At 45.0% G+C, this 22,547-nt stretch overlaps 1 protein-coding gene across 2 annotated transcripts in view; it reads left to right on the top strand.

Annotated features, from left to right (window-relative positions):
- TBX22 (T-box transcription factor 22) overlaps positions 1-22,547 on the top strand; it is a 333,889-nt gene that overhangs the window by 240,209 nt on the left and 71,133 nt on the right. Inside the window, exons 1-3 of one of the 2 annotated variants that reach the window (XM_078685922.1) lie at positions 9,723-9,870; positions 12,206-12,344; positions 21,637-21,738. In XM_078685922.1, the coding sequence (XP_078542048.1) occupies positions 9,723-9,870; positions 12,206-12,344; positions 21,637-21,738 (389 nt within the window). Of the gene's footprint in view, positions 1-9,722; positions 9,871-12,205; positions 12,345-21,636; positions 21,739-22,547 lie in introns of those variants that run through there. The other variant, XM_078685923.1, reaches the window with a different exon arrangement.

The raw sequence follows: 22,547 nt of genomic DNA, 5'->3' as shown, positions 1-22,547 counted from the left end.
GCCTTCTCAAGAATAGGTGGCAATGCTGGGTAACATTTATCAATAGCCATATTATGTTGCCTATCGGATACCTCAATTGCTCTATCTTCCTTGTCGTCTTTAAACTGTCTGGCAGCTTGCATTATCGACAACCCCTTTTCTCTCTTATCTTTTTTAGCTTGTTTGATTTCTCATTGTCTGGCTTCTTTACGCCAAAGGCGAAAGGAGTCAAACATTGCCGGCCGGGCTTTCTTTCTAACCAATTTCGTTTCTAAGTTATCCAAAATCTCAGTATCAAAACTACCATATTGGGGCCATCGTAAAACCCCATCTTTTCTGGTATAGCAGACCCATACTTCATTGAACGTAATGGGGCCCATGCCGTGTTTAGAATAAAGTTCATAAGTCGGCGTTCCAACTGGAGGTATCGGACATGAATCCTCCAATCGGGAGTCCTTGTTACAACCACAACAGAATATTCTCCTAATTTTGCTAAGACTAGGCATCTTCGCTTACTAATCTAGCTTCAAACTTCAAGGGATTATCTGCAATGATAGTCTCGCAAATATACGAGTCCCTCGGCTTTGAAAATTGCAATACCCAAATCAAAGACCCAAAAACTAAGTATTCAAAGAACCAAATACAAAAGAACAACAAAGAACTGGGAGCGACCCACGTATACTTAACTAAGGTATCAGTCACGTCACCAGAAGACCCGTCTATCGTCTCGCTTTACAAAGCTGCACAAAGGGGGTCCAAGACAGGGCGGCAGTCAGGGCAGCGGTCCTTCGTAGCCGTCTAGAAAGCGGGAAACCTCGCAGAAAAGACCTTCAGTCCACGTTCGACATACCGGGGTCGATGGAGTGGGGGCCCTCTTCCGGAATTTTCTCACGAAGCTCCTCACAATCTTCAGGATTGGACCGGTACCGCTTGATGTCGCCCCGCGTTGGACGCCAACTGAAGAACCGGGTTATTTATGACCCGGCGGCGCCAGGGGCACGCCCGAAGTCTTCGGGTTCACCTGTCTCAAAATTCAATACAGAGACACGGGACTCTTCGTGGTGACGTCAAAGATCGAATTTATTGACTGCAGCCAGTAACAGAAATCCTAGAAATCATCACGGTATGAGTTCTCAGGAGACTGCTCACTCTTACAAAGCAAGTCATCCCTTTTTATGCCAAAAATCACATTCCAGACAGAACACCTAATATTTACAAACTGTCCAATCACATGTATCCACACCAAAAGTATCGCATGACGGTAAAACCCACTTTTCAGTTGTCCGGCCAATAATCAATCATCGGACAAACCCAACATTCTCCTCTAGACAGCCCAAATAAATGAACCCATAATAAAAGAGGCCACGACCCATATCATAAATAGACTATAAAGAAAGAAACAGAAACAGGTAACAGTAGGATAAGGCATATTTGTGTGTAGTAAAACTTTACGATGCCCTGCGCTCTGATTTCAGTTTTGATCAGCTAGGGGGCAAGAACTGGCTCAACAAGGTCGGCTTCAGGCAACGAGGTCAGTTCACTTCGGGTCATGTAAAAGTCAGCACAAACCCCAGCAAAACGACACAAGTCTTAAAGACTTGTTCAGCCGTGGTCATCGGCCTATGTGAGGGCAACCACAAAATGGCTGCCTTACACAGAATGATAACTATGGTTCGGAGCAGAATCTTCAAATAAACTGCGAATCCTTGTGTGTAACATGGCGAAAACACTCGCACTTGCCGAACTCATCAGTTACGGTTCATTGTTACCAAAATCTTAACGGAACCATGACATTTTAAAACATGGGTTCAGAATTCACGGAACCTCAGGATGGCCACGTCGCCTTCTAATGCCTCTGTTCTAGAGCATACATCGTCTAATTTACTTTCTAAGGAGGTACATTTCTCGGCTATCTCCCTCTGATTTCTCTCCGAGATCTCAAATTTAGAAAGCAATTTAGCTAAAAGATCCTCGTGTAGGGATCTACATAAACTCTCCACACTGTTACCCTCATGTTCTTTGTGTTGTTGCATTTCCAAAGAACCTACTACTGGAGGATTATTAGTAGGAGAAGCCTGAGGTAGGGGGTTAAGCTCTGGAGACAACTCTAATACCGGCTGGGGGCTAAGACCTCTCTCTGTATTCCCATCTACTTCCGAAGCCGGTAAAAGATCTCCCAAACCCAAGTCTGTGTCATGTTCAAGTAATAGGGGGGCATAGCTGATCTGTAATATAACCGACCCCTTGGGTTGGGAGGAAAGAGGAGACTTCTGCACTGCTGGTTGAGTTTCCGTCATCTTTCCACCCCTATCTGAGACGGACATCGCTTTCTCCATTATTTTGAAATACGTTTTTAGAGAGGGAGCAGGTTTTGATATCGTGGAACTTATTTTGGTTCTGTTTTCCTCCCCTGTTTTACTTCTCTCCCTTCTCTCTCTCTTTTTCTGGCGTGGAGTGAGAGGGACCAATTGATTAGTGGTTTGACTAAATGTGGATAATAAGCGCTCTTTCTCTGGCTGTGAACGAAGGAGATATCCATTCCTTACTACTGGGGGGCTAACTGAGCTAATTGTGCTAGTAAAGCCAGTTGGACTCCCTCACCTGTGTTCTTTTCTCCCTCCTTAATGAATCTTACCCCTCTCTGATCCTTCTTCCCACTAGGCAGCTCCACCTGTGTGTTGGGGGGGCCCGGTCCAGATGAAATGTCCATTCCCTTGCAAACTTCTCGCTCTGCTAAGACAGAACACCCTTCTGTCTCGGTTACTAGTGATACTCCGAAATTAAGACTGCGAACGATATCAAACACACAGGGTAGGTCCACCCCCCATCGACCCACTTCAGAACGATACCGGCTCACCGCTGTTACTGCCGGTCGAGGATAGGTCTTTGCTGCTGCTGCTTTAATTTTACGCCACGATTTGGCCCGGGTTGCCCCCCATACACCTCTTCCTCTCTCCACCTCCGCCACGGGTCTCGTCATCTGTGCAGCACCGGCGTCACAGCGTTTCAGTGCCTCTGTCTCGCTTGAACGTCTTGGGGTCCTAGTGCACGGCTGTCATCTGCGAAACTCGGCATCGGAAGGAGTCGGAGAGGAAAATCCGGTTAGTACAGTGAATTCTCTCATTTAAAATAACAATTTCCACATAATCTCACCGCATGAGGATGATTTTGAGTAGTTTAAGGCGGGTTTAGGCACTCAATGAAACTCCGGCATCGCCAAGACGGGACGGAGCGCTCGCGGCCGGCGTCAGCCCGCCGCCATGTTCCTCCCTCTAGTCCTATCGCCTCCAGGATTGTTACGGTCTTTTTCCTGGCTTATGCTAACAAGATTTCGGATAAACCTCAACACCATCTTGTTTAAAATGGATGTCACATTCACCGTTTATTATTTCTGCTGAACTTGGTCAAACAAGTCATGTTTATTTACTACTGAATGACACTGTTCACAAAGAAAACTCTCTCGAATAGGCTCACTAATGTAACATGTTTCCAAGGATCCCTGCTGACGTGCAGCATTGCATACATTCGCAATGGTTCACTATTGTTTTGTAACTAGTTTGTTCTGATAACTACTGATTACATTAGGTCAGAGGGGGCTGAATCAATATTCATGTAGTGTGTTAACACTGAGACGATTGGGCTGTAGGTCGATTTCAAATTCATTATTCTCATTTGTTGAAATGTATTTCTTTGGTCACACCACCATGATTTCGTACTTTTAAAACTATTCCATGGGGAGATTTCCTATATGAGCCCTTGATTTAGGCAGTAAGCCAGAGACCATTCCTGCACTTTATTCATTTAAATGTGATATAATGCTACTGCAGTCAACTATTTCTCCATTGTATCTGTTGAAGTCTCGTAAAACATCATCATACATTTTCTAATTCCACCATAGAGCTCAATTATTGAGTCAGTTCTTTCTTATTTGACTGCATTTGTGATATGCTGATTTTGTACCCTGTCTTTGGACACATTGTCGTAAAATTGACGCTAACACCATCTCCATCCACGACTAGTGGACGTGCCTTTGGGGTGTAAACCGCATACAATGTTATGCTTTGCCAACATGCATTTCTGGATGTTGGAGCACTTACTTTTAAAAAGTAATCGCTCAGCTGTTAGTTCAATATCCACCAGGCTTTGCATTTTCCAGTTTCTACTTGCGAATAAGATGGAAAAGAAGAATAAGCAATTTCTGGAAGAATGTCTTTCCATGTTTGGATGAGTGAGTTGCGAACCATTTAATTTCGTGTCCCCCACTTGTGGGCCAGCTGCGATGGGCTGGTAAGAGTCTGTTCTAAAGTTATTGGGTTGGATTAAAGTAAAAGATGCTGTGGTCCTTCCAACAGGCACTGATGGACCCAAAAGTTCTTATGGAGTTGTGCTGTTTTTCATAGGGCATTTAAACAGGGGTTTAGGGTCTTGTTTTGCGTTTGACAGATGGGATACTATTTTGCAAAGGTCATGGATATCCTGTCCGTCTTATTTCAAGTGTATTGAAGCTGATACCACTTGCAGTATCACAGTCAGGATGTCTGCCACTGTTAGAAATGGGTAGCGTGGTGCAGAGCGGGCGGGACAAACTCCGGAGAAAATGTGCAAAACATCCACGCAGCACACACAGGCGACAAACAAGGCACACTACAAAAAGAGACCACATCGGTTTAGGTGAAAAATAGCATATATATTATGCAAAACATGTTAGGATATCACCACAGGTATGAACACCGTGCCAACTGGCACCAGGTAACCATTTACACAAGAGGACTATTTACAGGGCAGGTCCAATCGGGCCTCTCCCAGAACCATCCTGAGTCCACGAATAAATGTACAGTCCGTCAATAAGTGTATCACAGCTGGCAGCCACTGGCAAGGCCTGACACGTGGCATAGATCACATTTGCATACAGCGTGGGTAGGAGGCATAAATCAAGTAGGCCTAAACATACAGCATGGAGGAGGAACATTAGGCATTAACCTCATTAGCAAGAATCAATATCCCAAGGACTAAAGCATATTGGTATGAGGCATTAACCATGAGCCTAGAATAACACATCAGGTCAGCATATAAACACATCATGCGCAAGTCTGGAAGGAAAACATTAGGCACATGACCCATGATCACGGAGGCATACATATATTTGCATAAGCCATGGTAACCTCATGTTAAACATGCACATTGGCATCATCATAAGCATAAAAGCAGTAACATATGAGAGCAGGCGAAATCTAAAACATCCTATTAGGCATCTCATTCGCATAACCAACCTTCACAGTGGGCATAACCCTAAAACATCATGGTAGTACCGTAGAGCGAAAGTTGCATGAGCCATCTCAATATGCATAAACAACATGAATAACCCATGAGGCAGGAAAGCTTTAAGGGAAAAACATTAGGCATCCACCTGTGGGCATAAACATAATAGGCATGAAGCATTAGACATAAAAAGTAGCGCATCCTCACAATAGCCTAAACCTGCGTCCGGGGCCTCTCATTAGCAAGGAAACCTTAGGCAGGAAAACATCACTGTATGACACTAGTATGAAGCACCCTACGCATTATGCACCAAACCATCAGGGTAAACCTTAGGGGGAAAAGAATTGTCAGCATAACTGCATTAGCATGAACCCCTTAGTGCAGGCATAGCCTTAGCATGAATCACAGGTGCATACATCATAAGAGGCAATAGGCCTCACACGCATAAAGTACAGGATGCCCCAAACGTCGCAACTGCCCACTGTCCAGCGGTGCAGTTGTGAAGAGTTCAGTCAGTTCTGCCCAATACTGGGAACGTGAGTGCCCCTCCTCTGGGACCCTCAAATGAACAATGCCCCCAGACGGCGCAGCTGTGGGAGATGAGGTCCTCCCTGAGTCACTGGCCAGTTAGTGTCCCCTCAGGGACTCGGCAATTGAAGAAGTGCTCCCGATGCTATGCCTCGCTTGGTGCAGTGGCCCGCAACTGCGGCGTCGCTGGGGAAGGGGGCCCAACACTGGAACTGCTGGTTTCCCCCGGGGCCCTAGGCAGCGACAATGTGCCTCGGCCGGCCCCCCCACACTCTCGGGTGCAGCCCCACTCACCGGGACTCCTCACGCTGCTCCGGGCTCTTCTCTCAGCAGGCAGGGCTCTCTTGCTTTGTAGCTTGCTTCTGCATGCGTCCTCCGCACTTCACCCGGGCCCCCTCCTGGGACCCGGGGCTTCTACGCGAGGGAGCGAGAACTTCAGTAAAGAATGTGCGAACGATCAGTTCGTATGACATCCTTATTGATGTATTTATGTCCATCCTTACGTCAATCCCGGCACCCTTCAGGTATAAATAATACCGACATTGCCTTAAGCAAACACACGAGGTGGTGACAAGATTGGAGCACCGAGACTTGCCGAGGAGCCCAGCTGACAGCGAAGCCCACAGACGCTGCCCCTCCTTTCTGACGCGCTGAGAGAGAGAGAGAGACGCTGCCTTTTCTCCTGCCGAGAAATCCAGCTCCGGCGCTTCCAAGCAGCCCTCGCAGGCAGCTGGAATATCAAGACCTGAGATAGAGATACCAGCCCTCCAGCCTTCTAAACTTCCAGGTACTGAACTGAATCATCCTTTGTAGAGAATTCTTGAAGCAGACCCTTGGCAAAGCAAACTTAACTTAAACTGCTACTTATCTACTCCCGCCACGTATTAGGCTTAGGTCAGGTACATTGGGGTAGGCGTAGTTAGAAGCACCAGTTGAGTACGATTAGTCAATGTATATATGTATGTATCTATTTTATCCATTTTAAGTATCATATGGCTAAGAAACCATATCAATGCTTTTACAGTATTATTTTATAATTCTGTTATTACTGTATGCACTTTACTTAAATCTAAGTATTGCAATAATAGCGATTCATTTCTCTTGTATGAGAAAAGAGACTGATCAATAAATAACACCTTTTTATTGAACACGCCCGTCTCTTCCTTTTCTCTACAATCTGGTGAAACTAAGAATGCACTGAACTGACTGAGTAAAATAAGTTGTCTTTTGTTTTCACACGACTCTAGAGATACACTCTTGATTAGGGGAGAGCATGGTTGTCATGTTCTATGGTTGTCAGAAACTAAATCCCTTCTTGTATATTCGAGAAAGTTTCTAGTGAACTCTGAGCTAGCTGGCACAAACATTAAACTTTAAGTCTAATATCGTCAGTAGAAGACCTAGTTAACCTCTGTCCTACGTCTATACTATTGAAGATATTATTCCAATGCGCAGAGCCTATTGGGATGATAGGAACTACACTACAAGAGTAGCGCTCCCCCCTTGGTACTTAAGAAAATAGTGCTCCCAAGGCGCTAGGTAGCAGGCAGCTAGGATTGCAGCCCTCACAAGCAGAACACAGTCAATTAAAATATAGCGCTGTCGCAGCACAGCGCTGCCGGTGTCAGCTCCTCACCTCCTGGGCAGTAAGGTACAGCGCTCTTCTTCTCCAGGCGCTAGCCATCAGGCAGGGCACAGTTGTAGCGCTCACGAGGGACTAGGTAGGAGAGCAGCAGACACTACAGGGCAAGATCAGCAGTCAGTGGGCACTCATCAGAACAGGGCCGAAATTCCTAGGAACTGTCATCCTCTGTAACGTGGCACTCCTCCTAGTACAGCAGTCTTTACTCCAGCAGCGGGGCTCTCACTAGCCCTGTGGACAGTAGAGGGGGAACAGTGGGGCACAGGGGCCAGCACACAGGCGCATGCGGCGATACCTCCTGGCAGTAGGTCTCCTCTCATTCAAGTCCACGCTCAGTCTGAGCACATGGCATCCCAGCTCCGCTATTTATACTCCCCTCACCCCACCTACCAGACACTGCCAGAAGCTTCTAGAAGCATCTGGGGAAACTGGTCCTAACTGGTTTAGGGAGAGGTGTAGAGCACCCTGTCTGCCAGGTTTCCCTCCAAAAGCTGGGGTTGCTGGGAAACGAACAACTAGACTGGAAACCTACCTCAGTCAGGCGGCACAAACTCACAGCCATGGCATCCATTTTAAAAGTAGCATTTCTCCACAACAGCACAAATAAATCTGCGCACGCCATTGCTCAGCAGATATTTTCTCACACATGGTAAAAGGCTAGGGGGGAAAGCGAAAAATTTAAAGGAAAAAAAGGGCCAAGTCCAACAGCCACGTTTTGACTGAGTGCCACGCCCATCACAGTTTTTATAAGGACTACTGGGTTCTTAAGTCCTCCTGACCCATAAATCAATATAAAGACATTTAGCCCTCAAAGGATCCTATCTGTAGGTAATTTTTCCTGAACAATCAAGCCATCTATGTATTTTGCTCTTCTTACCTCCTCTCTTCCTCCCATCTATCTATATCTTCTGCTTTTCATCTCTCTGTGTGTCTTTTTCTGCCTAGCTCTCTATATCTCCTGCACAACTTTGGGACTCATAGTCTAAACTTTAGTGTGCATCTCATAACAATTAGGCGTACCTTGCATGCCTCTCTCTTTCTCTCTCTTTGTTCTTTACCGTACTGCCCCTACTTCTCTGTTTCAGCATGCCTCCCTCTTTATCATTTTCTTCCTTACTTTAATTAGTTTTCTTTCTCTTTCTTACCTTAGTTCCTTGTTTTTCCCCTTCTTTCTTTTTCATCCTTTGTCTATTTCTTACTTTCTTCCTTTCTCTTTGCGGCTATAATCCTCACCTTCTTTTTCTTCCTTGCTCTCCCTATCTCTTTTCAATTTGTTTCTTTATTTTTCGTTAAAGCATTTGGTTTTAAAATTGCCTCTCTGAAAACATTGATTGCTGCTATCCGTGAACTATCCTTGGTTTTGTTTTGTGTCAGTTTGTAACTGTAATGTCAAACATAAATAAAAACCCGTTTTAGAAGTTTGGCAGGGCTATGTCTAACACATGAATTTGTAGAATTTAGATGCACAACTGAGCAATGTCCCGACTTTTGATGGATAAGTTTGCCTCTGGTGCACAATTATGTCATATTTCTTTCTATTTGAAACTTTAATCTAAAACAGAGATGTTCTCTTGTCCCAGAGTAAACTTTTCACTCCTCCTCCCCTCTCTCTATCCCTGGATATGTCTGATAGCTTCTTCTCGTTTCTTTCTCTCCCTTTCAATATTTAACCCTGTTATTCCCGTGACGTTCTGTTCTTTCATTGCATATACAATAATGTCAACGCTGCGGGTGACGTTGTCTAATTATTTGCCCTGCAGCCGGAGTACTTCCCTTTTCCTTAAGCTACCAGAGTGCCAACCTGAGGGACCTCTCAGCCTCCGTTGACATTTATCAGTGATGTTCTTTCCATATTCCAACCCCTCCATGTTGACTCTCCTCCCTCGCTTTCTGTATGCGCCCCTGCTTCTCATAGCCCCCGCTCCCAACACCCGACCCCTCTGAAGTGTCAGTCAGAGAGTGTTTTTAAAGTCCACCACAGTTTCCAAAACAAACACTGGAGCCCGCAGCCTCACGTTGCCTCAGCTGGGAGCGAGGCGCCTCCTCATTGGAGCTCCTCCGACTGGCAGGGGGACAGGCCCCTTGCCCCCAGCCCTCCTCCTTCGGGTCCCGCAGACAAGTGAAGTCTGGCGCTCCACTGACAGATGCGCGCTCGCCGGGCGAGGGGCTCTTCAGTGATAGCACCTCCGCCATGAGGAGCCGCAGGTCTCCATCCGCGCCGGTCACTCTGTTTTAGGGTTGCACGCGCTCACTCGCGCAGAGGCTGTCGGACTCTTCTATTCCTCCAGGGACTCAACTCTGCCTGTGACCCGGGATGGCCCTGAGCTCCCGCGCGCACGCCTTCTCCGTGGAGGCGCTCGTGGGCAAAGCAGCGAGCAAAAGGAAGTGCCCGGATCATAGCGCAGAGAAGCAACAGGGCCAGGAAGAAGGAACATGCACCGGCAGCACGAAGGACGACGAAGGTGAGAAGAATTAAACGGGGTCAGGAGTCCTTCGTATATACGACATCCTCACCGTTTTTTGGCTGAGCAGGAAGGACTCTTTGTTTTTTCTTTATTACAAAAGCCCGTTATTTGATTCATATTCTTGTTGAGTACGGTGTAGCTATGTCTATGACGGTTTTCAGTGGATTTCTTGCTTCTGGGGTATAACTATGTCAAATTAGGCACTGCGCCTGGCTCTTTCCATTGTTACGAAATTAATATTGATTTTGTTCTAAAATACCACTATGTTTTTAAGTAGATATTTTTTAATTGGGCAACTACGAAACCTGTGCACAGTCAAAGTTTTTCGAAGCTGAAGATAGAAGCTTTAATGTGTTTAACAAATCTAGGAAGTGACGAGTATTAACAATGTTATTAATGTTCTTTTTCCCCTCGGTTTTCCAATTAGCAATATATACTTGCCGATATTTTAAAACAAAATTAATTGCTTATAGTTAGTAATGTTTAAGGGTTTGCGCGAACACACGTGCGCAAAAGCAACGTACAGTAAGAGTCATAAAAGCGACATAAATCTGTATCTTTTTTATTTGATTGGTCATTTTACTTTTTGGAGCAGGAGAGAAATGAAAAATGTGTGGCCATCTGCAATGTAAAGAACGGTAACAAGGCAATGTGATGCTAATATATTAAATCACGCCTTTATTTGAAATGTGCTTTCCAGCTGTAAAAGTCTGTATCACGTCTCTGCCCCACTAGTCTCTGGAATTTACCTACTGCAGAGTAACAAAACATCACTGGTAGATGGTTTCATCAACTCCCAGCTGTATATAAAGAGTGGCTGATTGTTGACAGTGCCTCTGCCTGTGGGCAGATTCAAAGCGCTTCCTTAGAGTGACAAATGGAAGGTAAAGTTAAACAGTAGCAATAGAACCCCTTCGTTACACATAGTGAGATACGAGCTGTGCCAGTTGCTGTAAAGGGTAAACATTTTCTCTCACTGAAAGACTGCTCTGAGGGCACACGTGCGTGGAGTTGTTGTGCATTCTCTGACACCTTCCATTTATTTCGCTAATAAATGGTTCATATTCGAATCCCTCGCTTTCACATTGTCGCATACTGACATAAAGAGGAGGTTATTTTAGCGTGGATTGTTTACAGTTCTGTTTGCGCCCCTATTCAATCACTTTGTGTTTTTTTGTTCCTTTTAGTTAATGTAAGCACACACGCTCACTAAAGGGAGGGCTAAGCACGCACACACCTGTTCAGGGCCAGGATACCTTCGCGGGTGATAGCGGCTTTACAAATACACATAACACAAATAGAGCTGGGTGAGTCGCTGAAAGCTCGAGCCGGGCTGGGGTCTGAAGCCGGCCCTGCCGCAGTTCGAAATGCTGTTGGAACCTTGAGCCCAGAACGAGCGGAGCATTCCCGTGGCTTCTGCCTACCTCCCTCTCTCTACACGTGATGTTCCATTACAGCCAGGGATGTGGCTTTGCGATTTTCCCGCTTAAAGGGTGTGATTTTAATCATATATTTGATTTCACCAAACCTCTTTGTTCCTCATTATCGTGAATGAAAACACTTTCAAATACCTGAGTTCAGAATACCAGTTGTACAAAGCCTATTGAGTTTGTTTTAATAGACTATAATGTTGCTCTATAATAACCTGGGCCCCTGACAGGGTTTACATGACAACTGTCTTGACTTCAGATGGCTCATGTTTAAAAAGTATCACTTTTAATAAGTCCCTCTCAGAGCTGTACTGTAATGTGACGTATTTCGTCAACGCTTCTTCAAGTTAAAGAAATAGACTTTTCTGAATGTTGATGTGACTTTTATGTTTTAGGTGATGTTGGTTGAATGATGTATATTGCAAACATTGTCAGGGCTCGGCTCGTGCACGGGCTCTAAGATCCGAGCCAGACGTTTGGCTCGGCACTTTGATGTGTCGGCTCGCTCACCTCTAAACATAACATAAAAGAGATGCGCCAGGCACGGGGGCTTGTCAGTTGAGAGGGTCCTAAAATGGCCTGGTGAACGGCCAGGGCTAGTCTAAAAACACTGGTGATGGGGTGGGGGCATGGTACCTGGGCTCTCATAATGTCTGCATTATACCCCCATTACGAGCCTGCTCTTCCCTCTTGGTGTTCATGCACAGTTGATATTCAAGATACGTTTGCCAGTGGCTGAGGGTGCCCCGTCTGTGCCAAGAGCTTTGCCCCTCATGTTGTTGGCGCCCTAGCCGTGGCACCCTGTCTCGTTGGTCCCTGGGGCGCCCCTGGTCCTTGCCCTCTGCCTGTCCTGTCTCACAGTCCCTGCCCTGTCTCACTGTCCCTCTCTCGGTCTCTTGCAGAGAAGCGGCCGAAGTCGGAGCCCGGCGCCGAGGGCAGGGCTGCCGCGCCCTCCATCGCTCAGGTGGAGCTGCAGGGGTCCGAGCTCTGGAAGCGCTTCCACGACATTGGCACCGAGATGATCATCACCAAGGCCGGCAGGTAGGCACCTGCGCCCCCCGCTCACTCTCGGGGCCGCGTAGCCCCCCAACCTCTACTGAAATAAGCACCCAGCACGCGCAGTGCTCACGCTCGGCACGTTCCATTCACATTATCAGCCCGTGAGTGTGGGAATAAATAATGCGTGACTGAGCTTTGCAAATAATGCCCTATTAGGAACAGAAGAGCTCTTCTGCTCCTAATAGTGTTAAGTGGATGTCCATGTGAATAACTTTTCCTTTGTACGACTTGCTGGAAACCACAAGCGGGAACTTCAGCACAGTTTACAGCAGTGTGCACGTTAGCGCGACTTTATATTACCTCGAATGTGGCCAAGTTCTTATATATAGTAGCAATAAAATTATCGGCGTAAATTAATTCAACGACACTTGCATGCGCATTTGCACAGTTCATATAACTAGTTTTAAAAGAGAACCCACCATTCTGTAGCCATGTTTCTTATAGAAGCCCCCCCTTGTTTCCAGCGTGGACACATATCTGCTCACTGTTGTTATATAAGTGTGCGAGTTCTCATTTCGAAAAATGCTCGCTGTGTACAGCATCAACAGTGAGGGTTGTGGTAGGTTTTCAAATTTGCTACCACGTGGACACCAATGCACGTATTCGTGTTCATTCGTGCTGCCTTAGTGTGTGTGCACCTGAGTGTGTGAGTTGTGTGGCACTTCTCACAGACCCGCACTATTTTGCGCCGGCGGGTAGATTCTCCCCTGTGCTACGCTGTGTGCGCTGTTGCGTTTTTGGCCTCTTGAGTTCCTTTTGCCCTGCTCTAGTATCGAAGGTGGATGTTCGCTCTTGTTATTCCAGCGCGTGTGCCGGTATTCCTCAAAGCTGCCCATACTTGTCACCTCGATACTTATGCTTTTTTTCCGGTAAATTCCCATACCTCGTGTGTGCGCTGCTTTTCCCCACATATACATAGGTTTGTTACATCAGTGTGTTTATTGTTAATTCTCCTGGATGATTGCTCTTGTTACTTCGGTGCGTGTGTGTGAGATGCTATGTTTCGTAGATTATCACTCTGATCATCGTAGTATGTGTGTTAGTATTTTCCGCAGATGATCACTCGTGCTAGCCCGGTGTGCTCAGCATTGTAGTGCCTCTTTCGTTGATGCTCCCTCGTGCTAGCCTGGTGTGCTCAGTATTGCAGTACCTCTTTCGTCGATGCTCACTCTTGTCAGCTTGTGATTGTGCTGATACTTTTCACACGTTCACTCTTGCACGCTGAGCGTGTGTGATTATATTTGTGTAGGTTCACTCTTGTTACTGTGGTGCGCGTGCCTGAATTCTGCGTGAGTACACTGTGTCCTGCTGATGCTTTTCGTAGATGCTCACACACACTTGAAGGTTGTGCATGATGCTGGTATTGTTCAGAGATGCTCGCCCTTGACCTCTCAGTGAGTGTGGTGGTGATTTGTGTAGGTCCACTCCTACGCTCTGTCAATGTGTTCATAATTGGTGTAGATACACTCATGCTAGCTCAGTATGTGCTAGTATTCTTGTTTGTTTTTATGCTCTTGCAAGCTCACACTGGGGTGGTATTCCCTTAGGGTAATTCTTGGTAGTGCAGTGTGAGCGCTGAATGATATTCTTCGTAGATTTATTTCTTGCCGGCTCATTATGTGTGGTGGTATTCTTTGTTTGTTCACACTTCTTATGTCAGAGTGTGTGCTAGTTTTGTTTCTTATATTCACTCTTGCTAGCTCAGTGGCTAGCTGGTTATATTGTTATTAGGTTTGCTTGTACGTGCTCATTGTATCTGTGCTTGCTGGTATATTTTCGTAGGTAAACTTTTGCTAGCCCTGTGTGTGCTGGATATATTTCGTGGGTTCTCTCTAGTTCAGTAAGCCTACTGACATTCTTCGTAGTTTCACGCGTACTGGCTCAGTGTCTGTCTGGTATTCTTCTTCTTAGGTTTACTCTTGCTAGTTCACCGTCTCCGTGTGTGCATTGGTATTCTTTGTACATTCACTCTTGCTAGCGAAGAGTGCGTGCTGGTTGTCTGCCAGCACACACACTGAGTAGTAGGTTCTCTCCTATAGATCAGTGAGTGTACTGATGTTCTTGGACGGCTTACTCTTGCAGTGTCTGCCTGGTATCCTCGCAGGGTTACTCTTGCTACCTTATTGTGTGCGTGTTCGTAGGTTCACTTTTGCTAGCTCAGTATGTGCGCTGGTTATGTAATGTAGTTTCTCTCTTGTGGTTCAGTGTCTGTGCTGGTTATGTTTTGTATTTTGTGGTTGGGGTGGTGGTGGTGGGAGGGGGTTGTTATATGGCGCAAACTCGTCCTGAAGATATCTACATGAGCACCAATTGCTTTACAGACGGACACAGTCATTTTGTTAGGCACGGGGAGATTAAGTGATTTGCCCAGAATCACAGGATGTTGAGCGACGCTGCCGAGCCTCGAACCCGGTTCCCCAGCTTCGAGGTCGGCCGCTCTAGTCTTTGGGCCACATTCTCTCCCTTTTCTGTCATGTAGTTCAGTGTTTGTACTGGTTATGTTTTGTAGGTTCTCTCTTGTAGTTCAGTGTTTGTGCTGGTTATGTTTTGTAGGTTCTCTCATGTAGTTCAGTGTTTGTACTGGTTATGTTATGTAGGTTCTCTCTTGTAGTTCAGTGTTTGTGCTGGTTATGTTTTGTAGGTTCTCTCATGTAGTTCAGTGTTTGTGCTGGTTGTTTTGTAGGTTCTCTCATGTAGTTCAGTGTTTGTACTGGTTATGTTCTGTAGGTTCTCGTTTGTAGTTCAGTGTTTGTGCTGGTTATGTTATGTAGGTTCTCTCATGTAGTTCAGTGTTTGTGCTGGTTGTTTTGTAGGTTCTCTCATGTAGTTCAGTGTTTGTACTGGTTATGTTGTGTAGGTTCTCTCTTGTAGTTCAGTGTTTGTGCTGGTTGTTTTGTAGGTTCTCTCATGTAGTTCAGTGTTTGTACTGGTTATGTTGTGTAGGTTCTCTCTTGTAGTTCAGTGTTTGTGCTGGTTATGTTGTATAGGTTCTCTCTTGTAGTTCAGTGTTTGTGTTGGTTATGTATTTCAGATTCTCTCTTGTAGTTCAGTGAGAGCCTTTCTTTGAAGGTTCACTTTTGCAAGCTCAATGTCTGGCTGGTGTTCTTCGCAGGTGTACTCTTGCTAGCTCACCATCTGTGTGTGTTGGTATTCTTCCTAGGGTCACTTTTGCTAACCCAGTACATGTGCTGTTTATGTTTAGTTGGTTCTCTCTTTCAGATTAGTGTGTGTGCTGGTTATGTTTTGTACGTTCTCTTTTGTAGTTCAGAATGTGTGTGTGAGTTATGTTTTGTAGGCTCTCTCTTGTAGTTAAGTGTTTTTGCCGGTTGTTCCCTATGTTCTCTCTTATAGTTCAGAGTGTGTGCAGGTTATGTTTCGTACGTTCTCTCTTGCAGTTCACTGTGTGTGCAGGTTATGTTTCATAGGTTCTCTCTTGTAGTTCACTGTGTTTGCGGGTTATGTTTCGTAGGTTCTCTCTTGCAGTTCACTGTGTGTGCAGGTTATGTTTAATAGGTTCTCTCTTGTAGTTCGCCGTGTGTTCAGGTTATGCTTCGTAGGTTCTCTCTTGCAGTTCACTGTGTGCGGGTTATGTTTCATAGGTTCTCTCTTGCAGTTCACTGTGTGTGCAGGTTATGTTTCGTAGGTTCTCTCTTGCAGTTCACTGTGTTTGCGGGTCATGTTTCGTAGATTTTCTCTTGCATTTCACTGTGTGTGCGGGTTATGTTTCATAGGTTCTCTCTTGCAGTTCAGTGAGAGCCTTTCTTTGAAGGTACACTTTTGCTAGCTCAATGTCTGGCTGGTGTTCTTCGCAGGTGTACTCTTGCTAGTTCACCATCTCTGTGTGTTGGTATTCTTTGTACATTCACTCTTGCTAGCGAAGAGTGCGTGCTGGTTGTCTGCCAGCACACACACTGAGTAGTAGGTTCTCTCCTATAGATCAGTGAGTGTACTGATGTTCTTGGACGGCTTACTCTTGCAGTGTCTGCCTGGTATTCTCGCATGGTTACTCTTGCTACCTTATTGTGTGCGTGTTCGTAGGTTCACTTTTGCTAGCTCAGTATGTGCGCTGGTTATGTAATGTAGTTTCTCTCTTGTGGTTCAGTATCTGTGCTGGTTATGTATTGTATTTTGTGGTTGGGGTGGTGGTGGTGGGAGGGGGTTGTTATATGGCGCAAACTCGTCCCGAAGATATCTACATGAGCACCAATTGCTTTACAGACGGACACAGTCATTTTGTTAGGCACGGGGAGATTAAGTGATTTGCCCAGAATCACAGGATGTTGAGCGACGCTGCCGAGCCTCGAACCCGGTTCCCCAGCTTCGAGGTCGGCCGCTCTAGTCTTTGGGCCACATTCTCTCTCTTTTCTGTCATTTAGTTCAATGTTTGTACTGGTTATGTTTTGTAGGTTCTCTCTTGTAGTTCAGTGTTTGTGCTGGTTATGTTTTGTAGGTTCTCTCATGTAGTTCAGTGTTTGTACTGGTTATGTTGTGTAGGTTCTCTCTTGTAGTTCAGTGTTTGTGCTGGTTATGTTTTGTAGGTTCTCTCATGTAGTTCAGTGTTTGTGCTGGTTGTTTTGTAGGTTCTCTCATGTAGTTCAGTGTTTGTACTGGTTATGTTCTGTAGGTTCTCGTTTGTAGTTCAGTGTTTGTGCTGGTTATGTTATGTAGGTTCTCTCATGTAGTTCAGTGTTTGTGCTGGTTGTTTTGTAGGTTCTCTCATGTAGTTCAGTGTTTGTACTGGTTATGTTGTGTAGGTTCTCTCTTGTAGTTCAGTGTTTGTGCTGGTTGTTTTGTAGGTTCTCTCATGTAGTTCAGTGTTTGTACTGGTCATGTTGTGTAGGTTCTCTCTTGTAGTTCAGTGTTTGTGCTGGTTATGTTGTATAGGTTCTCTCTTGTAGTTCAGTGTTTGTGTTGGTTATGTATTTCAGATTCTCTCTTGTAGTTCAGTGAGAGCCTTTCTTTGAAGGTTCACTTTTGCAAGCTCAATGTCTGGCTGGTGTTCTTCGCAGGTGTACTCTTGCTAGCTCACCATCTGTGTGTGTTGGTATTCTTCCTAGGGTCACTTTTGCTAACACAGTACATGTGCTGTTTATGTTTAGTTGGTTCTCTCTTTCAGATCAGTGTGTGTTCTGGTTATGTTTTGTACGTTCTCTTTTGTAGTTCAGAATGTGTGTGTGAGTTATGTTTTGTAGGCTCTCTCTTGTAGTTAAGTGTTTTTGCCGGTTGTTCCCTATGTTCTCTCTTATAGTTCAGAGTGTGTGCAGGTTATGTTTCGTACATTCTCTCTTGCAGTTCACTGTGTGTGCAGGTTATGTTTCATAGGTTCTCTCTTGTAGTTCACTGTGTGTGCGGGTTATGTTTCGTAGGTTCTCTCTTGCAGTTCACTGTGTGTGCAGGTTATGTTTCATAGGTTCTCTCTTGTAGTTCGCCGTGTGTTCAGGTTATGCTTCGTAGGTTCTCTCTTGCAGTTCACTGTGTGCGGGTTATGTTTCATAGGTTCTCTCTTGCAGTTCACTGTGTGTGCAGGTTATGTTTCGTAGGTTCTCTCTTGCAGTTCACTGTGTTTGCGGGTCATGTTTCGTAGATTTTCTCTTGCATTTTACTGTGTGTGCGGGTTATGTTTCATAGGTTCTCTCTTGCAGTTCAGGGAGAGCCTTTCTTTGAAGGTACACTTTTGCTAGCTCAATGTCTGGCTGGTGTTCTTCGCAGGTGTACTCTTGCTAGTTCACCATCTCTGTGTGTTGGTATTCTTTGTACATTCACTCTTGCTAGCGAAGAGTGCGTGCTGGTTGTCTGCCAGCACACACACTGAGTAGTAGGTTCTCTCCTATAGATCAGTGAGTGTACTGATGTTCTTGGACGGCTTACTCTTGCAGTGTCTGCCTGGTATTCTCGCATGGTTACTCTTGCTACCTTATTGTGTGCGTGTTCGTAGGTTCACTTTTGCTAGCTCAGTATGTGCGCTGGTTATGTAATGTAGTTTCTCTCTTGTGGTTCAGTATCTGTGCTGGTTATGTATTGTATTTTGTGGTTGGGGTGGTGGTGGTGGGAGGGGGTTGTTATATGGCGCAAACTCGTCCCGAAGATATCTACATGAGCACCAATTGCTTTACAGACGGACACAGTCATTTTGTTAGGCACGGGGAGATTAAGTGATTTGCCCAGAATCACAGGATGTTGAGCGACGCTGCCGAGCCTCGAACCCGGTTCCCCAGCTTCGAGGTCGGCCGCTCTAGTCTTTGGGCCACATTCTCTCTCTTTTCTGTCATTTAGTTCAGTGTTTGTACTGGTTATGTTTTGTAGGTTCTCTCTTGTAGTTCAGTGTTTGTGCTGGTTATGTTTTGTAGGTTCTCTCATGTAGTTCAGTGTTTGTACTGGTTATGTTGTGTAGGTTCTCTCTTGTAGTTCAGTGTTTGTGCTGGTTATGTTTTGTAGGTTCTCTCATGTAGTTCAGTGTTTGTGCTGGTTGTTTTGTAGGTTCTCTCATGTAGTTCAGTGTTTGTACTGGTTATGTTCTGTAGGTTCTCGTTTGTAGTTCAGTGTTTGTGCTGGTTATGTTATGTAGGTTCTCTCATGTAGTTCAGTGTTTGTGCTGGTTGTTTTGTAGGTTCTCTCATGTAGTTCAGTGTTTGTACTGGTTATGTTGTGTAGGTTCTCTCTTGTAGTTCAGTGTTTGTGCTGGTTGTTTTGTAGGTTCTCTCATGTAGTTCAGTGTTTGTACTGGTCATGTTGTGTAGGTTCTCTCTTGTAGTTCAGTGTTTGTGCTGGTTATGTTGTATAGGTTCTCTCTTGTAGTTCAGTGTTTGTGTTGGTTATGTATTTCAGATTCTCTCTTGTAGTTCAGTGAGAGCCTTTCTTTGAAGGTTCACTTTTGCAAGCTCAATGTCTGGCTGGTGTTCTTCGCAGGTGTACTCTTGCTAGCTCACCATCTGTGTGTGTTGGTATTCTTCCTAGGGTCACTTTTGCTAACACAGTACATGTGCTGTTTATGTTTAGTTGGTTCTCTCTTTCAGATCAGTGTGTGTTCTGGTTATGTTTTGTACGTTCTCTTTTGTAGTTCAGAATGTGTGTGTGAGTTATGTTTTGTAGGCTCTCTCTTGTAGTTAAGTGTTTTTGCCGGTTGTTCCCTATGTTCTCTCTTATAGTTCAGAGTGTGTGCAGGTTATGTTTTGTACGTTCTCTCTTGCAGTTCACTGTGTGTGCAGGTTATGTTTCATAGGTTCCCTCTTGTAGTTCACTGTGTGTGCGGGTTATGTTTCGTAGGTTCACTCTTGCAGTTCACGGCATGCGGGTTATGTTTCGTAGGTTCTCTCTTGCAGTTCACTGTGTTTGCGATTCATGTTTCGTAGATTTTCTCTTGCATTTCACTGTGTGTGCGGGTTATGTTTCATAGGTTCTCTCTTGCAGTTCAGTGAGAGCCTTTCTTTGAAGGTACACTTTTGCTAGCTCAATGTCTGGCTGGTGTTCTTCGCAGGTGTACTCTTGCTAGTTCACCATCTCTGTGTGTTGGTATTCTTCCTAGGGTCACTTTTGCTAACTCAGTACATATGCTGTTTCTGTTTAGTTGGTTCTCTCTTGCAGATCAGTGTGTGTGCTGGTTATAACTTATGTGTCATAGGTTTTCTCTTGTAGTTCAGTGTTAATGCAGGTTATGGTTTGTACGTTCTCTTTTGTAGTTTAGTGTGTGTGCTAGTTAAGCTTCAAAGGATCTCTCTTGTAGTTCAGTGTTGCTGGTCATGTTTTGTACGTTCTCCTTTGTAGTTCAGTGTGTGTGTGAGCTATGTTTTGTAGGCTCTCTCTTGTAGCTTAGTGTTTCTGCTGGTTGTTTCCTATGTTCTCTCTTATAGTTCAGAGTGTGTGCGGGTTATGTTTCGTAGGTTCTCTCTTGTAGTTCACTGTGTGTGCGGGTTATGTTTCGTAGGTTCTCTCTTGTAGTTCCCTGTGTGTGCGGGTTATGTTTCGTAGGTTCACTCTTGCAGTTCACGGCGTGCGGGTTATGTTTCGTAGGTTCTCTCTTGCAGTTCACTGTGTGTACAGGTTATGTTTCATAGGTTCTCTCTTGCAATTCACGGTGTGTGCAGGTTATGTTTCGTAGGTTCCCTCTTGCAGTTCACTCTGTGCGTAGGTTATGTTACATAGGTTCTCTCTTGCAGTTCAGCGAGAACCTTTCTTTAAAGGTTCACTTTTGCTAGCTCAATGTCTGGCTGGTGTTCTTCACAGGTGTACTCTTGCTAGCTCATTGTGTGTGTTTGTATTCTTCTTAGGGTCACTTTTGCTAACTCAGTACATGTGCTGTTTATGTTTAGTTGGTTCTCTCTTAAAGTTCAGTGTGTGTACTGTTTATGTTAAGTTGGTTCTCTCTTGAAGTTCAGTGTGTGCTGGTTATGTGTCATTGTTTTTCTCTTGACGTTCAGTGTGTGTGCTAGGTATGTGTCGTTGGATCTCTCTTTTAGTTCAGTGTGTGTGCTGGTTTTGTGTAGTTTGATCTCTCTTTTAGTTCAGTGTGTGCTGGTTATGTGTTGCTGGATTTCTTTTTTAATTCAGTGTGTGTACTGGTTATGTTAAGTTGAGTCTCTTTTGAAGTTCCGTGTGTTTAGCTATGTGTCATAGTTTCTCTCTTGAAGTTCAGTGGGTGCAGTTATGTGTCATTGTTTCTCTCTTGAAGTTCAGTGTGTGTGCTAGTAGTGTGTCGTTGGATCTCTATTTTAGTTTAGTGTGTGTACTGGTTATGTTAAGTTGAGTCTCTCTTGAAGTTCAGTGTGTGCTGGCTATGTGTCATTGTTTCTCTCTTGAAGTTCAGTGGGTGCAGTTATGTGTCATTGTTTCTCTCTTGAAGTTCAGTGTGTGTGCTAGTAGTGTGTCCTTGGATCTCTCTTTTAGTTCAGTGTGTGCTGGTTATGTGTCAGATCTCTCTTTTAGTTCAGTATGTGCTGGTTATGCGTCATTGGATCCCTCTTTTAGTTCAGTATGTGCTGGTTATTTGTCGTTGGATCTCTCTTGAAGTTCAGTGGGTTCAGTTATGTGTCATTGTATTTCTCTTGAAGGTCAGTGTGTGTGCTAGTAGTGTGTCGTTGGATCTCTCTTTTAGTTCAGTGTGTGCTGGTTATGTGTCTTTGGATCACTCTTTTAGTTCAGTGTGTGTGCTGGTTATGTGTCATTGGATCTCTCTTTTAGTTCAGTGTGAGCTAGTTATGTGTCGTTGGATCTCTCTTTTAGTTCAGTGTGTGTGCTGGCTTGCCTCCACTCTGCTGTAAACTGTTCACTCTCCCCGCAGGCGCATGTTCCCCTCTGTCAGGGTGAAGGTTAAAGGTCTGGACCCTGAGAAGCAGTACTACATCGCCATGGACGTGGTCCCCGTGGACTCAAAGAGATACAGGTGAGTCCTGAGCAGGCTTGCAGAGCACCCGCCACAACGTCAATACGTTGGCCGAGCAGAGCACCAGAGGTGAGGCGTGGCCCTGCATCACCAGTTCGAGATGGTAAAGGTAAATTCTTTAAGGGAGGGGGAAGGAAGGATCCCTCGAAGTGTGAAGCAAGCAGTGCCCCTGCACATGAGTCTAGGGCCTACAAGAAACGGGCGGGTCACAGCTCCAACATATGGTTACGTCTGCCCTTTCTACACATGAGCAGCGCAGAGCCCTTTCACCTTCAAGAACCAGGGTTGCCCCACAGACCCGCAACACATGCCACTGCTCTAGGCAGAACAAACCTGTTCAGTAGTACAGTACAAGCAAGACGTCAGGCATTTTCTGCGCCCCATAACACGTCTTTTGTGTTGTATGCAGAAATAGAAAGCACTTTCAAATGTATTTTTTTTAATTCAGCACCCATTTTTGCCCTTGCCTCAGATATTTCTTTCTTTATTTTTTAGAGTTGGCACACAAGGCCTTGTGTTGGTTTCTGCTTCTAAAGTCATGAGCTCAGGCGTGGCGTGGGTTGTAGATTTTATTTTCAAATATAACATACAGTATTCTAATCTCATGAATCAGCCTAAGAGCGTTAGGGAAACTCAGTAATTTGCCTAGTGCTCCTGTGCAGGACATGCATGCTCATTTTTATTAAAAAAGGTTCATCAATAACTTATTGTATTTACCATTATATACGGACCTCTGCCTTATATTTGAGGTTTCTGGTTTTCTGTTTTGACTGATTTTTACAGATAATTAGAGACAGAAAACAAAGTAT

This window comes from Lissotriton helveticus, chromosome 4_1, assembly GCF_964261635.1.
Source record: "Lissotriton helveticus chromosome 4_1, aLisHel1.1, whole genome shotgun sequence".
Lineage (NCBI taxonomy): Eukaryota > Metazoa > Chordata > Amphibia > Caudata > Salamandridae > Lissotriton > Lissotriton helveticus.
Note: the sequence above shows the minus strand (reverse complement) of the source record. Positions and strands in the feature narration are given on the sequence as shown.